The following is an 18,050-nucleotide window of genomic DNA, read 5'->3' as shown; positions in this document are numbered from 1 at the left end:
GTTATGGTAACTGCCAATCTTGTTTAAACCCTAGTTCTTTGGTTTTATCTAAAGTATATCTCTGCTGTCTCCACGTGGCAGCTCTTCCCGCCTTCACAGATTTTGCTTTCATATTGACTTGGTTGCATAAAAGAGGACAATACCTTAACCATAAATAATTCATACCAAGGAATTTTTTGATTTCCTCTCTTATGACTTTGTGCTTCCGAAATCTGAAGCGACTTTCCTGTCCCTAATGGGGAAAAAAATTTCATAATTAGGGATTTAGTTTGGAGAGATGGTATTAAGATGCTCTAGGGATGCCCTTTTTTTTTGCAATTGGACATACTTTTCACAAGTGAAATTGTAATATACTTTAAACCCAAATGTCTTGAATTTGATTCACACATATCCAGACATCCAGGTTTAATTATATGGAGGATGAATTATTTATTTCTTACCAAGTCAAACTTAGGGTATATTAGGAAAAAACAGAAATATGAGGATGAATAGTTTTATGTGCATCAAAATAAACAAATCATTACACAACAAACGCAAAAAAACAAATGAAAATGTCGCTGTAATGTGACCACAAATCCCTATTATTGAACTCAAACTTGCTTATAAGTTTCTCGCTATCCATTGACATGACAACCAAGAAATTTAGGAGACATAAAAGTTTCCCTTCTTTGAGACTTCACAGTCCTAGATTTCCTTTTTCAAAATAAATTTCAATGGAAATTCAATTTCAACAACAAAAACAGCTGCAGAAAGCATGCATCAATCAAGTTAACAGAGCGGGCAAGTTCAAGGGAAGAAACAGGACAAAAAGCAATAGCAAGTTTGTTGGTGTGAGGCAAAGGCCTTCGGGTAGATGGGTAGCCGAGATCAAAGACACCACAAAGAAGATAAGGGTGTGGCTTGGCACCTTTGAAACTGCAGAAGAAGCTGCTCGTGCCTACGACGAAGCTGCTTGCCTTCTCCGCGGATCAAACACTCGCACCAACTTTGATACCAACGTAAGCTTTGATTCTCCTCTTGCATCTCGGATAAGAAACCTTGTTAACAACAAAAAGGGATGTCAACAACAAAGTGTTGAAGCCTCTGCCACCACCACAACTACTGCTTATACTCCTACTAGTACTGCAACTTCTAATAGTAGCTGCACCAGCTGCAGTGGTGTCATAAGTGGGGAACTTTCATCTTCTTCAAGTGACATAATTCAAGATGCTCAGTTATTTGATGATGCATACAAGCCGGACCTGAGTAAGTGCATCGAGGATTTTGAACTGGGTTCTGCTCAGATTGATCATTCTTGGGGTTCTGGAAATGGGGTTGACCAATTTTCGTATACTCAAGAACTGTTGGATTTACCAGAGAACGGTGCTTTGCCTGAGACTACTACTGACTCAGAGTTTGCAGAATTTGAAAGGATGAAAGTTGAAAGGCAAATATCGGCGTCGCTTTATGCTATAAATGGTGTGCAAGAGTACATGGACACGGTCCATGATGCTGCTGAAGCTTTCTGGGATCTTCCACCATTGTGTTCATATGCTCTGTAAAATATGATCCACATGGTTCAAATCACCATGGAAATGTTCTATTTCTGTTCAGTCTTTTGTTTCCGTTTCTTTGCATTGGAAAAATTAGAGTTGAGTATATGATCGTAGGACTGGTTTGCCGAATTAACAAATATCAAAAGGAGATTAATTAGTTTATCCTGAACTTGTTCTTGCTATTTTTGTAATGTAAATTGCTAAACACATGAATTTGAATTTTATTTTTTCTGTTTTAGGAAGTTCAACACATTCATCACTCAATGCAAAGTGTAAGCAATCGTGTTCGATTAATTATCTTTATCCCACATTATTAAAAGTCCTGTCATCAACATCTTTTACGCATTAACAGGAAAAAAAATAATAATAATTGAAATCCAGCATCATGTATTCTTGTTACAGCTCCAGTTGGGCCATATAACCAATAACTGCAAATTAGTTGCACATGTTGTCTTTCTCCATGTTCATTATACTAAAAATTCCTGGTAGTTGCATTTGCGGTTGACACACTAGAATCGACTAATTAAAAAAATCATTTGGTGATGCTTTTGCCAGCCAATCTTGCTTATTTTCTAATTTTGCATTAGGTGCACGTTTGGTTTGTCACAAAAAAACTGAAAGCTTTCCTTCTTAACATAAAATTACTTGCGAAAGTCAATTAATTAGATGCATTCATTTCAGATAATGCAACCATCTTCGGATGTGAACTTGAAGATTCGAAACAAAGGTGGTAAATTCGAGGAGTGTGGAAGTGGCTCTTGTAATGCCTATGGTGTAACTGATGAGAATGTGAACACAACAGACATGAAATTCTGGTGTTACTGTTGTAAGTTGGGTTAATAAATTCTGCATAGTTGAAGTGAGGAAAGAGCAGATGGTGATGTACTGCTGTTCCCAATCACTTTCAAGTGATATCATTAGCAAAATATCTTGTAAATTCCTCCAAACACTTTCTAGTGACATGTAGACATTAATAGATGATTTTTAGTTTCAATGCCTTGACAAAAATGAAAAATCATGTGTCTTGCCACATGGGCTTTGACAACTGGATATGGAATCTAGAAGGTAAGAGAAAGGAATTTTTTTTTTTTTTTTCTTCTTTTTAACACTTCTCCATCAACTAATTGAACTGCATATTGTATTATAGCGTAGTTGCATGATGCAGCTCTCTGCTCTTAAACTAATATTAGCAAGGTCAGATTTTGGAGAAGGCCAAAGAATTGAATATTCAGGAAATACTGCAAATACTCAAAACGTTTAACATATTCAATCCTGCTTGCATACCAATTAAAATTTCTTCACTGGTCTACAAGGGTCAGCTGGTCAGGAATGGCGAACACAGACGAATCAAAATGTAAGTTCATTGTCATGATCCTTTGAACTCCATGCATGCATTTAGCGACCATCAAGAAAGAATGTTTTATGATGTTGCAAAAATGGATACCTAGAAAATAGATTAAAGACACTAGGAACTCAGTCACTTCAGTGGGCGCACAAGGAAGTGATTTTATTAGGCAGTGAGATGCCTCATTTCTAAGAATGAGGACTGTTGATTCTCACACTGTTCTTCTAAAACCAACATAATTACAAAGCCATACAACAACACAGAGGCACTTTAGAAGATCAATAGAATGGATAGGAATTCAGACAATACATAGCTGGAGAAAAAATATGGGAGATGAGATAGGATAAAGAAACAGTTGCTGCTACCCTGTCAAGATTATTTTCAGTAATCTTCTCCCTCATTGTCATCATCAACACCGTCTGCCCCAACTTCCTCATAGTCTTTCTCAAGAGCAGCAAGGTCTTCTCGAGCTTCTGAGAATTCACCTTCCTCCATGCCCTCACCTACATACCAGTGAACGAATGCTCGCTTGGAATACATGAGATCAAATTTATGGTCAATTCGGGAGAAAACCTCAGCCACAGCTGTGTTGTTGCTTATCATACAAACTGCACGCTGAACTCTAGCAAGATCACCCCCTGGTACCACTGTCGGTGGCTGGTAGTTGATACCACATTTGAAACCAGTTGGACACCTGAAACATATTCATATATAACTGTAATTCAGATGAAAGAAAGGGAAATGAACAAAAAAGTATCTAGTCCTAGCACGAGGCAGAAGAGTTCTCATCATACCATGTAAAAGCACAATTACTTAGCAACAGTTCACTGAATGCCAAAAACATAATGCAACAACATACATCCGCCTAACAAAGAAAGTACATGTGTGCCAACCCTCTGTCTAAGATTATTAATTATCGTGATAACGAATAACACATTTAAAATGGTTTGATGTATCTAATGTTTGTTGAGAAATCAAATATTTAATTGTGCTATATTAATTGTCTACACCGACTTAATAATTGATGAGAATTTTTCTGCTTACTGTCATCTTTGGTCTTAAGATGGGAAGAAATGTGATTTGTAATATACGGGCTTATGTGCCTCCGTTTCCATATTGGTCATTGATGGTACACTGAGAATAATAAAATCTATAATACTTGCAAATGACAGATACCAAACTGGTATGACTTATAATGAAAACACAGTTTAAGACCATGATCCCTTTCCCTAGAGGAAGAGAAATCAAAAGATCCAGTGGTCCCAAGAACATAGGATATAGAAACAATAATTTCACAACCATTATTATAATGCTTATCTTATCCATCCTAGTAAAAGTTATGATCAATTTTGATTATTTCATAAAATCGAAACACATGGAATGTGAACTTACCAATCAACAAACTGAACTGCCCGCTTCGTCTTGATGGTGGCAACCGCAGTATTGACATCCTTTGGTACAACATCTCCACGATACATTAAGCAACATGCCATGTACTTTCCGTGCCTTGGATCACATTTGGCCATCATACTTGAGGGTTCAAAAACAGCACTCGTGATCTCAGGAACGGATATCTGCTCATGGTAGGCCTTTGCAGCTGAAATTACCGGAGCATAAGAAGAAAGCATGAAATGGATACGAGGATATGGCACTAGGTTAGTCTGGAACTCCGTAATATCCACATTTATGGCTCCATCAAACCTCAAGGAGGTAGTCAATGAAGAGATAATTTGGGATATTAAGCGGTTCAAATTGGTGTAATTTGGCCGTTCGATGTCTAAAGATCTTCTGCAGATATCATATATAGCTTCATTGTCCAGAAGCACAGCAACATCTGTGTGTTCAAGGAGAGAATGAGTGGAAAGCACACTGTTGTAAGGTTCAACAACTGCAGTTGAAACCTGCACAATATGGAAATAGTTTATTAAGAGTCTTGTTCCAATATTTTAAGCACCTGAGTGAAGAAAAGTATATGTATATAAGGACTAATGATTCACCTTTCCTAAGAGTTTGTTACTATTAACTAGATACCTAGACAAATTAAAAAGAGCAAATGCTTATGTGCATAAAATAGCCGCTAAAAATTCCTCAAATTTTCTTTCGCATACTAAGGTTCTTGAGGTAGTACCTGAGGAGATGGGTAGATAGTAAAGCCGAGTTTTGACTTCTTTCCATAATCAACCGATAAGCGTTCCAAAAGTAAAGAACCCAAACCAGAACCAGTGCCACCACCAACAGCACTAAATACTAGAAATCCTTGCAAACCGGTACAATTGTCAGCCAGTTTTCTTACTCGGTCAAGGCAGAGATCAACAATTTCCCGCCCCACTGCAATACACAACACCAGGGAAACAATTTAGTGAATAAATTAAGTATAAAAATACAGCCATTTTCAGCTATAGGATTTACCTGTGTAGTGTCCTCTGGCAAAGTTATTGGCAGCATCTTCCTTGCCAGAGATGAGTTGCTCTGGGTGAAAAAGTTGTCTATAAGACCCAGTTCTTACCTCATCAATAACACTGGGTTCCAGATCAACAAATACTGCTCTAGGCACATGCTGCCCAGAACCAGTCTCGCTGAAGAATGTATTGAAAGCATCATGGCAAGCACCTACAGAGGTGTCACTGGAAGCAAATAGGGAGAATACATCAGGAAAATCTATTAAACCAGAGAGAAAAAACAAGAAATCTATAACAGCAACAAATTTTAAGCATAGCCTTTAAGGAAAAAAAGGTACATATGACAACTAAATAATCATCCCAGACTTCTCAGCATAGACCATAAGAAAATGATACCTAAGGAAAGAGGCTACAGTCAAATTCATAATACTAAAACTGGAGTCTCAACCTCAACTTCTCTCTCAGGTAACAGAGTTGCTTTGTTCAATACTGATTTCAGTCACAAATATATCATTCTACTATAGGATCTATGATTTAAATTTCATGGTACCGAATTGCTAATGCGACTAAATTTAATGGAACCATGATGCTTTTGTACTTATTTACAAGAAACCTACAAAGGCTTATTTAAATAACTCAGAATTGATGCAGCACAATAGCTATGGATCACTTGAATTAAAAATTAAAAAAAAAAAAGATCTAAACATGAAAAAAATCAGGAAAAAGGGGAAATAACCCAATTTGATGAATAGATAAGAAAATAAAATTCATAATGACAAAGAGCAATTCTGGCATAAAATCATCATATTATACTAAATCAACAGAGTTATCTTCATAACATGCTAAATTGATCACTCTACTTTATGCAAGTTTACCTAATCATTTCACTTCCATGCAAAAAAAAAAAAAAAAAAAACATAATATATTATCACACACCACACCCCCCACCCCCCCTTGGGATAAAATCCAGCTTAAAAAGCCTCTGATAGCAAACCAATTCATTAGAAAGCAAATTTATTTCAACACAAAGTTGAAGATCTCACATACATATGTACAAACTTGCATGCATTACTTCTTTGTGTACACAATTCATTCTAACCATAAACAAAAAAAAAAAAAATCACAAAAACGGAATAAACCCTATCCAGAAAACAATTAACATAATCAAAAACAAAAATCTATGACCTATCTCAACATAACAATGATGACCACACATACAAGTATTCGTTTGCATATGAGTATGACTAATGGTGCTAAGCTGTTAGATTAACAAACAACATCATGTGAGAGCGTCGTTCACTGTAACAAAAACATCAGCGTCTATTAGATCATTCCCCTATAGGTATGTACAAAAAAAATATATAAAAAATAAAAAATAAGTACCTGGGCATGGTTCCATCAGGCTGAATCCCATGTTCGAGGCAGTAAAGCTCCCAACATGAATTCCCAACCTGAATCCCTGCCTGTCCTATATGAATGCTTATTATTTCCCTCATCTCTCTTTCTCTTCAAATCCGAAACCCCACAATCTTATTATGATTTATGATCAATTACTTACAGATAATGAAAAGAAGAGAAACCAAGAGAAGCTTTTTTTTTTTCCCCGTTGTTTTGTTATTACTGAACGTTGTTACATAAAGGCGAAAACCCAAAAAAGAAAAAGTTAGTTTAACTAGTTAATAGATTATCAAAAGAAATGGAAGAAAAAGCGTTTGCCCTTCTGGATTGGTCATAGCCGTTGGATTTTAAATGACAGTTGATCACGGGGTTTGGTCCGTGGGTCCCGCCACTTGGCGCCCGGCCGACTGTTTTGCTCTGTGGGGTTGACACAGCTAGGCTCACTGTCGTTTTGTGTGGCCCACACAATTGGCTTTCCCTCCCGCTCTTATCTCTTCTATCACATCCATTATCCATCAATTATATCTTCATCATGATCTAAAAAAAAAAAAATCTATTTTTTAGATGGATTAATTTGAATAATCGTACCTTATCAAAAAAACAATTTTTGAATATTGTACGGTATGCGCCAATCATTTTATTTTTAATATTTCTAGAAGAGCAGTGATATACTCCCTGAAAATAAACCTCACAAAGATTAAAATAAAAATAATAAATAAATAAATTACACTTCGGTTGGATTTATTTTCCAACAACGTGTATTTTCCTTTCTAGAATGTACAAGAGATAATTTATAAATATAATCGGAGTCTTAAATGATATTTTGCTATTGAAGAGAGTAGTTTTTCATCCTTCATTTTTAAAGTTTTATGTTACTAGTTAGACTTTATTTTCTTAATTCAAAATTATAAAAACACTTTGAGTCTAAATCGATCTAAATTTGAATAATATATTTTTTCCCAGTCATTTCATCTTTATATAGTACCTTAGTTTCATGCTTCAACATGTTAATTATATATCCTTGTAGCTGGATTGATAAATTTGATGCATACAAAGAATAAATAAATTTATTGGGATATTTTTAATTTTTTAAAAATATATAAATCAACAATTTTACACTTCCAAATAATATGTTAACTGCTAAAATATTTTATCTCCAATGATGCATCATTCTTTTATTATTAACTCTTATAATTTATGGGAAGCATTACCCTGGGAGGAGTTTGTGTGGGCTGGGCTGACCATATATTTTCAGGATTTAGTGGGAGTTTGTTTAATAGCTAAAATTGTGGGCTTGGTCCTACATCCAATCACAATATCCAAAGAAAGTAGTACGACATTGCCTATTTGTTTTAAACATATAAACGCTTGTCATAAAAATTCCATACACCTTTATGGCATGGAATCGACTTTTACATTGAATTCAAATATATACATTAATTTCTATTATAAATTAAAAATAATTTTAAATATCTAATACGAATATTATTATTTTTTCAACTAAAGTTTTATTATGACATATTATTTTATTACTAAAATTTTTTATCATTTATTTTTTCCCACTTAATGCATTAGTTTTTATCATTTTACCATCAAACCGTTAAAGCTAGCGAAAATTATAACAAAAGCCTATTTTTCTCATAAACTAATGTAATTATAATTCAACTCCCTAAACTGAAAAAAACATATAATTAATTATATACAAAGAAATGATACTTTTACCAATTGATTAATTTATATATCTAAAACAATGAATTCATAAAATTATAAATATTATACCTTGTAAAATTCTTAAAATATTGAATATATGGAAATTATAAAATACTCCTATGAAATTAGCAATTCATTAATGGAGTTAATAGTTTGATGATAAAATATCAAAAATTGAAACGTTAAAATGAAAAAAATTATTAAAAAATTTCAATAATGAAATGATATGTCAAAAAACATTAGATGGTAAAATAATAAAAGTAATTATATTCCATTCCATAATTTTTGTAAACCCACATCATTTTTAAAAAATAATTACAAAAAGTGCACGTGATTCTTAAGAAGTTTCAAATAAAAAAGAGTGTTGGAGAATTTGTTGATTAAATCTTTCTTAATTTTTTTTTGACAACTTAGATTTTTTTTTATCATATCTTATTATAAAGATTGTTTTGGCATAATTTAAATTGATAATTTTACCCTTATAAGGTAAAAGCACCAAAAATTTACTCTAACTTCTATATTTTTATAATTTTATACCAAATTCATTGTTTCTAATATAACTTTATTAGTATGATTATTAAACTTTAATTAAAATAACCTAGTGTCTTTATGGCGCAATACTCATGTAAATTATTACGCTATCAAATTTATATCATTTACAAGTAAGGGTAGTGAAAATAATAATTAGATTTCATTTAAAAATATTAGATTATAAGTATATAATTAAATACCTGAATCGTTAAATACAATAACACGTGTACAGGGCAATTTGATCATTTTATGTCATAATAATAAATTAACAAAAAAAATTATATTAAAGTTTATGATCAAAGACAATCAATGAAATTTAAGAAAAAAATAATTAATAGAAGAATTTAATTAATTAATTATACAGAATTTTTATTAATTTGTTTTTTAAAAAAAAAACTATGAACTCATTGTAACTATTTTCTAGAAGAGAGGTAGAAATGTGTCCCTGCCCGCCCAATAATAATATGATATCTCTATCTAATAATTAATCAAATTGATACTAGTAATATTTATTAAATTTAAGATAATTCAATTTGAGTCGAGTACAAATATTGAGGTTTTTCTAATTTCTAACTGAAAAACAAAAATATAAAAAACGAAGAAAATTGTGAAGCTCTGGTTTTCCAACGGATAGGCAGAGACCACAAGCTTACGAAATTAACTTATAAATCACAAGAAGAAACAAATCAAATAAAGTGCATCATGTAATATGAATATTTGATATCGAGAAGACCCAGATAGAGAAAGCAAGAGATAAAAAATGGAAACAGGGGCTACAAAAGCCACAGTGAAAGCTGTGGCTCTCATTTCTGGTGCTACCAGCGTTAAAGGCTCTCTTCACTTTGTTCAAGGACCCAACGGTATCTCTGTTCTTTTTCTTTTCCCCCTTTTTTTACTCGTTAAAACATAATCTTGAAAAATAAACTTTGTATTTTTTGATTATTCATATGACTTATTAGCTATGTATACGCAGGAGTTACACATGTGAAAGGGAAGATTACAGGACTGAAGCCAGGCCTTCATGGCTTCCATATTCACGCCCTCGGTGACACCACTAATGGTTGCAATTCTACTGGTACTATCTTTCTCTCTTAAGAGATGACTTTGATCTTCATTTTTTAATCTTTTTGCAATTCCTTGCTGATTTATGTTTATATTTAAGTGGTGAGTGTTCCGCTTAGATTGTAATGTTTATGCAACTATGCGGTATATTTTTAACCGTTAAGCCTCTTTTTAATTTTGAAAGGACAGCATTTAGTATTATTTAGTATTTGGTAAACACCCACTTTTGATTCCGCTCCACATCAACCTTAGTTCTTAACATACCCATAGGTCTGTATTCGACTATCTTTCATTGAGGTTCTGTTTGTCTTCTGTTTGAGCGGGTTTATGAGTGCTGTCTTGCCGTGTTAATTTGGTTTAGGACCTCATTTCAATCCATTGAAGAAGGATCATGGGGCTCCCAGTGATAACGAGCGGCACGCTGGTGATTTGGGAAACATTGTTGCAGGCCCTGATGGTATAAACTGCTTTGTTTTTATCTGGATGTCATATGATAATATGGAGAGGTAAAAGAGTTCAGTTTCTGTGATTCTAATTGTATTGATTTCTACATTGCAGGAGTTGCTGAGGTTTCAATTGCTGACAGGATGGTAAATGGATTAATAAACAAAAACTTCCGCAGTGTGCACTGTCGGCTGTATGAAATTAGATTGGTTTTATTTTTTCACCAAATCATTTAGAGGCATGACTTACAACTATATTTATGTTATCTGCTATTTTGAGTGGTAGTTGACCTCGTTTTACTTTCGAATATTCTTCATGAGCCTTGCATATTGTGCAGCGGACTCTTCTTAAATATCCTGCTAAATTTTCAGTATAATTTACAAATGCTATACAGATAAGAATGCAATTGTTTTGTTTTCTTTGATGTGAGCTGCCATAGAAATTCTTCTCTCAGCTAGTTGCTTGTTTTTCCTTGTATTCCCTCTCTTGCAATTGTAGATTCCTCTGACCGGGCAACACTCAATATTGGGGAGGGCTGTTGTTGTGCATGCTGATCCTGATGATCTTGGAAAAGGCAAGTTTAGTAGTTTCTCCTTAATTTTGATTACAAATCTTTTTTATTACAAGGATACAGCTTATTGGTACAAATGTACACAAAAGTATGTTTATTTTAAACTGTCAGTTCTTTTGGAGAATAATATGTCAGGTTGAAGCTTAAGGTAAGGATGTAAAAAAAATTTTTCTTCCTCTTAGTTTCAGGTACATTGGATTCTTTACAACTACTTTGAAGAGTTTAGTTTTAAATGTAAGAAATTCAGTGTAGTTTGTGCACAATTTGCTTGCAATCACCATATTAAGTATTGGGCCGTTTATTTTGCACCTTGTGTTATCGTGTTTGTTTTGAGTAGTGTGCGTCTTGTGTGTTTTTTAAATGATCCCACAGTGGAATGAGTCACATATCGGTTATATACTCTCAGAAAGTTTCTACCTTCCTTTTGTAAAGAGTGGTACTAGGCCAAGGTGCTTATATTCTCTTTAGTGAAACATTATTTGACTGTGCCCTTGTATAGAGTCAAAGGAAGTTTGTCAATCTAACTTATTGCGTATGGAGGCAAAGGGGATTAATAGATCTTATACATTGGGAAGTTTCTATAAGTTATTTGGACAGCCTAATTCTCAGTCAAAATGCCCCAGTATAGTTTGGTGAATAGCTTTGGAAGACTGTTGATTACTTCTGATCATCTTAATGAATGAGGATTGGTGAACGTGCCAAACAAGAGAATGTTTGATGCTGTAGACAGGAAAGTGCTCACCTGCATAAGATGGAGATGCATATCTAATTTGGTCTATTTGGTTAGTTGGGTTTCTTTGTTGTGGAGGTGTCTTAGATTCTATGTTTGAAGTAAAACTAAATTCAGTTTCTTCTCTCAGTTATTTTTAGACCACAGAGACATACAATCTTAAACATGCATGCACAAGCTCCTGAACTACTTGTAGTGAAAGCATCTTACATGCCCCTAATTTATATAAGTTATAACTTTTCTCTTTTGTTTCTGCTTGTGGCCCGGTAATAACCCGTTTGCTATTTTCAATTATCTTTCTTTTCTGGTCAAAGTTGTTTAGACTTTCTCGTTGTATTTTAACTAATAGCAGAGACCAATGCTCAGGTGGACATGAACTCAGCAAAACAACTGGGAATGCAGGGGCGAGAGTTGGATGTGGTAATGATTTTAAATTTTAACCATTCCGTGGTGTTCCTTGTTCTTCTTCTTTTTTTCTGTTTACACACTATGGATTATGCAGTTGTAGATGCTTGACATTATGCATTTCATTCATTTTGGCAGGTATCATTGGGATTCAGTCCTCTGTTTAGATGCACCTCATTTCACATAATATAGATCAATGATCAAAATTCTTAATAAGATGTGTCACCTCCGGATAATAAAATCTATGTATTCTCTTGATAGTCAAATTGTAACAAGTTTTGGGATGGCTGAGAGACATTTGCTGAGACTATATATGAAAACTCGTTATTCTCTTTTCAGTTTGTCTTGATGTAATTAGCCAATAGCCATCATAGGCAGTTCCTTAGCAAAGCATCCAGGTTGTTTACTCTACTGGAAGGCAATTTTTGCTTAAATGAAGCTGAGCAATGATTTGCTAAGTTCAGCTCCAGGAGTCTACTTCTGTATCAGCTCCAAAGTAGTTTAAAATGGCCGGTTAGAGGTGGATATATGAATAAGAATTTCGTCAGCGTTTTGATTGCTTTGACTATGCTTGTCAGTCATGAACAAAGGGAGCTCAAAACTTGCGAGGTGAAGGGCTGTCAACTCATCAAATAAGAGTTATCTGCTCTCCAATAACTTAAATCCTTCATTGATTCCTCAAAGCAAATATCATAACCATGTTACATACTAAATACATAGTCTAATTCACTGCACATGCAAGTCTTTTGAGTTGCAAAACAGGAGCGGACATTTTATCTGAACTAATATGCAAAGATACAATGAAATCCAAATATGAAGACATTACTCATTTATGAATCCATCATTAACCTTAAAGTTTTTTATGGTATCGTTCTACAATTAATTATCAAGATTTTAACCTATCGAGACAGCCCACATGATTCTCACATCACAATTCACGGATAACTGCATGATCGGGTGAAAGAAATTCAAACAGAGCATGTAATAAAAACAGAAGACTTCCTACTGTCATGTTCTTTCTCCATCAGTACAGTATCATAAAGCCTAGTGAAATTCTAGCCTCTCAACCATGTGTTTCTGTATGACGAGTTATCGCGCAGAGAAGCATCATGGGGCTTGTATTCCATAACATAGCTGTGGGGAAGCTTTAAGTGCCGTTTGATAGAATCTCTAAGAGCCATCACAGCCTGATCAAAACAGGAGGAGATATCATATATCAACAGAATGTGAAAGAAATAGACAATAGCCATTTCAAGTTGCAAAGTCAATAATCACAAACCTGATGATCAGATGCATTGCGGTTCCACACACTCAATATATCTTCATTGAATCGAATGCTTAGGACTGCACCACATATGTTATCACCATAGTCAAGCTGGTCACCCACCAAGGCAAGAACCTGCAAAAATGTGCAGTTGTAAATAAACAATACATCTTTGACAAATGATTATCAAAGTAAAACAGGCATCCGGGTGAAAATTTAGCATTGTGGAAGGCATCTCTTAATATTCAGATAACAGATGGGTCATAAGAGAGTGCAAAAGTGCTGCCAAATGTAAAGAAACCGTAAAACCCAATACGTCAATGGGATAGCAAAATCAAGAGGATATGGCATCAACTTCAGTTTGTGTATGCATAATTTTTTTTTGGATATTGCTAGCTATGAGATTATTGATATCATATATTATAGTGATGTGAAGAGCAAACTATACACCATAAGAATAATATCAGCATGTTTGAAATATCAATTTATTTATTGTTATTGCAAATAGTGCAAAAAGAAGAGCCTAACAGAGGATGAAAACTTGAATAATTTGGACTGAGTTTCAGGAGCTTGTACTTGAATGAAAATTTGATAATTTACCATATGAAGGCTGGTAACTAACAAAATTCATGGATAACCAACATTTTCTATTCTACATAGATGCTGTAGAACAATGACTTTAGTGCTTTCCTGGAACAATTATATCAATTGGGGCAATTATCCTACTTATATGGCAATAGCCAAACTGATTTTCTCCATCACTTCCTCGATGTCTCTCCAACAAGTCAAGTCAAATAAACTAAAGCTTTAATCAATTAATTTTATGAAAGATGCTAAGCTGCTGTAGAATGCAGATGTGTTTGGGGAGGGGGGGGGGGGGGGGGAGAAGCTATTGCCAATCTTCTTCTTACCAGATCTTCCCAAAAGCGACCTGATACAACTTTCTTGAACCTTATTATCCATTTACCGCCATTGCAATTTGCAGAGTCCTGACATAAAACAAAGATTACAAAAATTACAGCTAGATATGATATCCAAAAGTTACAAGCTTCTGAAATATTAGGGTCCAAACAAAGCAACAAACATATGATTATTGAATAGCATTAGCAATTGAAAATCAAGCTTTAGATGTTTACCTCCCATAATGGGCGAATTCCTTCCTTGAAAAGATGCAAATCTGTAGGGCTTGGCAACAAAGAAGGACGAGCCAAGTGGCAATAGCAGACCCAAAAACCTTCAACCTAGATAAGAATTATATTAAAAGGCCAGATCAGCATTTGAACTAGTAAAATCACATACGTAAAGCTAAGGACTTATACTGAATCACATGTGGCCCAAGGATCTTATCATAAAAGAACTTACAGTACTGAAGTCCACAATTTTCTTTATGTTGTCCTCGTACGATGTTTGAGTTCGAACTCCGGGTGTTCGACGAGTGTACCAAAAGACAAACTTGTTCTGTTTATAGGAATTTCAAACTAAATTAAGTGGTATAACATAGCAATTATAAAATTTTTAAAAGAAAGGGCTACACGTTTTAGTCGGGAAAAAAGAAAACCATAAAAAAAGTAGATCAAAATGTGGCAACATTTTACTTGTGCCATGTCAATAAGATTCTCCCTTCACTGTATGTGAAATATTTAGGGTAATTATAGCCTTATAATAACCACAACAAGGAAAATGTTCAGTGTGAGTTCCAATCAACAACCTTCCTCTGATGCATTTTAGAATGAAAATAATAGTATCCCAACTTTTCAGTTCTCATTCACAGCATCAACAAGAGCAATATCATGGTTAAAAATAATAAAAATAAAAATAAAAAGGAGTATTATCACAAACTATGAGCAGGAGCAACTTTAACCTAAAATTCTACAATTCCTCAAAAAGTTTCATAAGGTTTGTTTACACAAATTTAAATAAAAAACTATGTTTTTTAATTACTAAAATTTCAGTGCATACATTATCACAAACTATGAGCAAGAGCAAACTTTAACCTAAAATTCTACAATTCCTCAAAAGGTTTCATAAGGCGTGTTTTTACAAATTTACATCAAAACTATTTTTTTTTAATTAATAAAATTTCAGTACATACGAGTACACACGAAAACTCACATCGCCTCCATTTGACTATTTACGGAGAAGATCCATGCCAAACTTTTTTTTTTTGAGAGCATAAATATAATTTTTTTTAAAAAAATAACAAATTTCAAGCACCAAAAAATTGTAATAACTAAAACCAAAAAAAAAATCCAATCAGATGAAAACCATAAAACGCATTCAATAAAATAGCCGAAATTATAAGAACCTTAAGAGGATGCAAATTGGCTTTAAGTTCACGAGCTTGGCGTTCTTCGGCGTCTTTGTTATTGTTATCGACGGAATCGGCGACTGTTTGTGTGTTATTGATATCGGATTCCTTCTTATCTGTTATTTCCATTTATTGATTTTCTTTTTCTTTTTTAAATTTTGTTCTTCTTCACCTCAAGCCCTAATTTTCTCACTTTTAACCAAACAAGGAAGTGAACAGAGGAGGGATTATTGAATTTCGTGTGCTGTGCTTTATTTTGTCTCCTTTTTCCTTAAAACGTCGTCGCGTCTGGTAGCCTTGCTACGCACCGTATTATTGGCTGAGGTTGACAGTTGTTGAGAGATGACTCGGAATTGCAAGCGTGTTTGGCAAACCGGATTGGATTATTCCTGAGCTAGAGCTATAACCTATCTGTCCATCTGATTTTTTGAAAACTCGTAGCGTCTTTCATAGTCACATCTGAGGATCATCAATCATGGAACTCATTTCCTTGACTTCAAAATGGAATATACGAGACACCCTAATAATTGTAGAAATAATTTCTTATAAAAAAAAAATTATGATATTTAGTTTATTTTTTAAATATTATATACACGTTTAAGTTCATACACCACCTTTACCTTTATTTATAGAAGTTCTTATTACGACTATATTGGACTATTATAAAAACGACTATCACAATGTAGAATTATAAAATAATATTATACATTTTTAATTTTTTTTTTTGTTTAAATCATTCACCAATAAGAGTGTAACATCACATACCACTATAAATTTTTTAGATGTTCATTCTATTTAAATTTATGCCGTGAATAGTAAACATGATGTGTATTATATACTATTATATACCATATATGTAATGGTTCAACATTGAATAATATTCTTGAAGCTGTGATTTCCATTCAAAAATACTTTTCCTAATGGCCTAATGGGCCTTTCATTGAAAAAAAAAATGAACTTAAAGTATACGTATAAAACAAAAGGGGCAGTCAACCGAGGAAAAAAAAAACTATAACATTTCATTTAGCAAGGCAATGATAATTTTTTATGATTTCTCGAAAGAAGTAGTTTTTTTTCCAATTATATAAAATAAGTCCTAATTCTAGGGAAACAAGAAGGCTGAAAGTAGCTGCCCTCGACGTAGACACATGGCACGGCTTTTTATTTAGCACATACCCCAATTATTTGGAAACACAACTAACAAGGACACCCATTAAATCATATTACATAATATACACTAATGAGGTAAAAAAAATTATATCCTGAAAAAAAAAAAAATCCACTCAAGTTAAGAAAACTCACTCTATTTCCAACTTTCATGATAATGTCAAGTAATAAGTTAAAAAAAAAAATTTAAGTAGGTCGATTAAGTACTAAGTTGAGTAAATATTTAATTTTAAATAAATGTATTTTATAATTTCATTGAATTTTAGGACATAATTGTGTAAAAATAAAAATAGAACTGAGTCAAAAGATATATTTGGTATTTTGACGCAAATTGGGCATATCTGTAACGCAATATCTTCAATTGGTATGTGCAAAAACATTAGTATTAGGGTACTTCGGTCATTAAAAAGTGAGGAACTTATTTGATACAAACAGACAATCTATGTCCTCATTTAAAAATATGTAATAAATTGGGGACTCTCTTGTTATTGTCATGCATAGGATTCACCTAATAAAACTATCTTAAATAAAATTATCTTAATTTTAAATTAAAATAAAATAAAAACATCATCTTTAGACTTTAGCATCTGAACATCTTACACCAGGCAGCCATGGAATAAACAAATAAATAAATAAATAAAAAGCCTTCCAATATAATTAGTTTTAGGGAGCTGGAAAATCAAAACGCGAACTTTACACTTTTTTCTGTATTAAATTTTTTTTAAAAAATAACTAACCAAAAATAAAACAAAACAGACAGGAAAATATAGCTAAGCTATCAATCAATAATCAATCTATCTATTCATCACCAAACACTCGTAACTGAAACTATTTCTGGGCTACACTTGTGTTTGCTTTTTTCTTCTTTTTTCCCCTTTCCCCTTGAATCAGCAGGTTCTTTCTCTGTTTCTCTTCTGTCTGTTTGTTTTTTTGTTTGTTTTTGCTGCCAATTTTGACCTCGGCGTTGCTATCAATTTCCCCCGTCGTACCCCTCTCAATGATTTCTTCACCATCATCTTTTTATCGTTTCATTTTCATTTTTAGTGTTATCTTATCTATACGACTCGTTTCATCGGCATCGCTGTGCCCGCAAGATTCAGTTGTGTTTCTTAATAATCTTCAATCGCAGTGCCCTCCTGGGATCTCTCCAAATCCTCCTTTCGAGGTACGATTTTTAATTG

General features: G+C 33.6%; 5 protein-coding genes across 7 annotated transcripts in view; 3 read left to right on the top strand and 2 right to left on the bottom strand.

The window, feature by feature from the left end:
* The first annotated feature begins 659 nt into the window (after nucleotides 1-659).
* On the top strand, nucleotides 660-1,678 carry LOC18047330 (ethylene-responsive transcription factor RAP2-11). The gene has a single exon (XM_006443379.2). The coding sequence runs from the start codon at nucleotides 714-716 to the stop codon at nucleotides 1,539-1,541; it is 828 nt and encodes a 275-aa protein (XP_006443442.1). The 5' UTR covers nucleotides 660-713; the 3' UTR covers nucleotides 1,542-1,678.
* A 1,320-nt stretch (nucleotides 1,679-2,998) lies between these two features.
* LOC18047329 (tubulin alpha-3 chain) lies at nucleotides 2,999-6,962 on the bottom strand. Its single transcript, XM_006443378.2, has 5 exons — nucleotides 6,663-6,962; nucleotides 5,290-5,504; nucleotides 5,009-5,208; nucleotides 4,273-4,781; nucleotides 2,999-3,574 (listed from the first exon to the last, which is right to left on the bottom strand). The coding sequence occupies exons 1-5, from the start codon at nucleotides 6,773-6,775 to the stop codon at nucleotides 3,262-3,264; spliced, it is 1,350 nt and encodes a 449-aa protein (XP_006443441.1). The 5' UTR covers nucleotides 6,776-6,962; the 3' UTR covers nucleotides 2,999-3,261.
* A 2,518-nt stretch (nucleotides 6,963-9,480) lies between these two features.
* Nucleotides 9,481-12,468, top strand: LOC18047328 (superoxide dismutase [Cu-Zn] 2). Of its 3 annotated transcripts, none has more exons than XM_024186911.1 (7): nucleotides 9,481-9,778; nucleotides 9,892-9,993; nucleotides 10,342-10,437; nucleotides 10,539-10,570; nucleotides 10,923-10,998; nucleotides 12,078-12,145; nucleotides 12,269-12,468. In XM_024186911.1, the coding sequence occupies exons 1-7, from the start codon at nucleotides 9,679-9,681 to the stop codon at nucleotides 12,320-12,322; spliced, it is 528 nt and encodes a 175-aa protein (XP_024042679.1). In that variant the 5' UTR covers nucleotides 9,481-9,678; the 3' UTR covers nucleotides 12,323-12,468. The 3 variants fall into 3 exon arrangements, with proteins under 3 accessions (XP_024042679.1, XP_006443439.1, XP_024042677.1); XM_006443376.2 differs by having other exon boundaries at nucleotides 9,483-9,778; nucleotides 12,092-12,145; XM_024186909.1 differs by lacking the exon at nucleotides 12,269-12,468 and adding an exon at nucleotides 11,178-11,229 and having other exon boundaries at nucleotides 9,483-9,778; nucleotides 12,092-12,145.
* A 306-nt stretch (nucleotides 12,469-12,774) lies between these two features.
* Nucleotides 12,775-15,978, bottom strand: LOC18047327 (eukaryotic translation initiation factor NCBP). Its single transcript, XM_006443373.2, has 6 exons — nucleotides 15,700-15,978; nucleotides 14,757-14,852; nucleotides 14,531-14,635; nucleotides 14,306-14,383; nucleotides 13,410-13,529; nucleotides 12,775-13,317 (listed from the first exon to the last, which is right to left on the bottom strand). Exons 1-6 carry the CDS (start codon nucleotides 15,829-15,831, stop codon nucleotides 13,186-13,188), a joined length of 663 nt encoding a protein of 220 aa, XP_006443436.1. The 5' UTR covers nucleotides 15,832-15,978; the 3' UTR covers nucleotides 12,775-13,185.
* A 1,463-nt stretch (nucleotides 15,979-17,441) lies between these two features.
* Nucleotides 17,442-18,050, top strand: part of LOC18047325 (5'-adenylylsulfate reductase-like 5) — a 5,506-nt gene continuing 4,897 nt past the window's right edge. The window contains exon 1 of the mRNA XM_006443371.2: nucleotides 17,442-18,034. Within this exon, the coding sequence (XP_006443434.2) occupies nucleotides 17,867-18,034 (168 nt within the window). The 5' untranslated portion in view covers nucleotides 17,442-17,866. The remainder of the gene's footprint in view (nucleotides 18,035-18,050) is intronic.

The sequence above is a fragment of the Citrus clementina genome, unplaced genomic scaffold (genome assembly GCF_000493195.1).
Source record: "Citrus clementina cultivar Clemenules unplaced genomic scaffold, Citrus_clementina_v1.0 scaffold_3, whole genome shotgun sequence".
Classification (NCBI taxonomy): domain Eukaryota; kingdom Viridiplantae; phylum Streptophyta; class Magnoliopsida; order Sapindales; family Rutaceae; genus Citrus; species Citrus x clementina.
This window is presented reverse-complemented; position numbering and strand designations above follow the sequence as displayed.

Bases quoted from the DNA above. Each gene is read 5' to 3' on its own strand.
- LOC18047330 (XM_006443379.2), top strand. From the start codon at position 714: ATGGAAATTCAATTTCAACAACAAAAACAGCTGCAGAAAGCATGCATC.
- LOC18047329 (XM_006443378.2), bottom strand. From the start codon at position 6,775: ATGAGGGAAATAATAAGCATTCATATAGGACAGGCAGGGATTCAGGTT. The intron at 5,505-6,662 runs GTACTTATTTTT...ATTTGCTTCCAG, and splicing joins CCTGATGGAACCATGCCCAG to TGACACCTCTGTAGGTGCTT. The intron at 3,575-4,272 runs GTAAGTTCACAT...AATATGTTTCAG, and splicing joins GCAGTTCAGTTTGTTGATTG to GTGTCCAACTGGTTTCAAAT.
- LOC18047328 (XM_024186911.1), top strand. From the start codon at position 9,679: ATGGAAACAGGGGCTACAAAAGCCACAGTGAAAGCTGTGGCTCTCATT. The intron at 9,994-10,341 runs GTACTATCTTTC...AATTTGGTTTAG, and splicing joins TAATGGTTGCAATTCTACTG to GACCTCATTTCAATCCATTG. The intron at 10,571-10,922 runs GTAAATGGATTA...TTGCAATTGTAG, and splicing joins TTTCAATTGCTGACAGGATG to ATTCCTCTGACCGGGCAACA.
- LOC18047327 (XM_006443373.2), bottom strand. From the start codon at position 15,831: ATGGAAATAACAGATAAGAAGGAATCCGATATCAATAACACACAAACA. The intron at 14,384-14,530 runs GTAAACATCTAA...GTTTTATGTCAG, and splicing joins GAATTCGCCCATTATGGGAG to GACTCTGCAAATTGCAATGG. The intron at 13,530-14,305 runs GTAAGAAGAAGA...ACATTTTTGCAG, and splicing joins GTCGCTTTTGGGAAGATCTG to GTTCTTGCCTTGGTGGGTGA.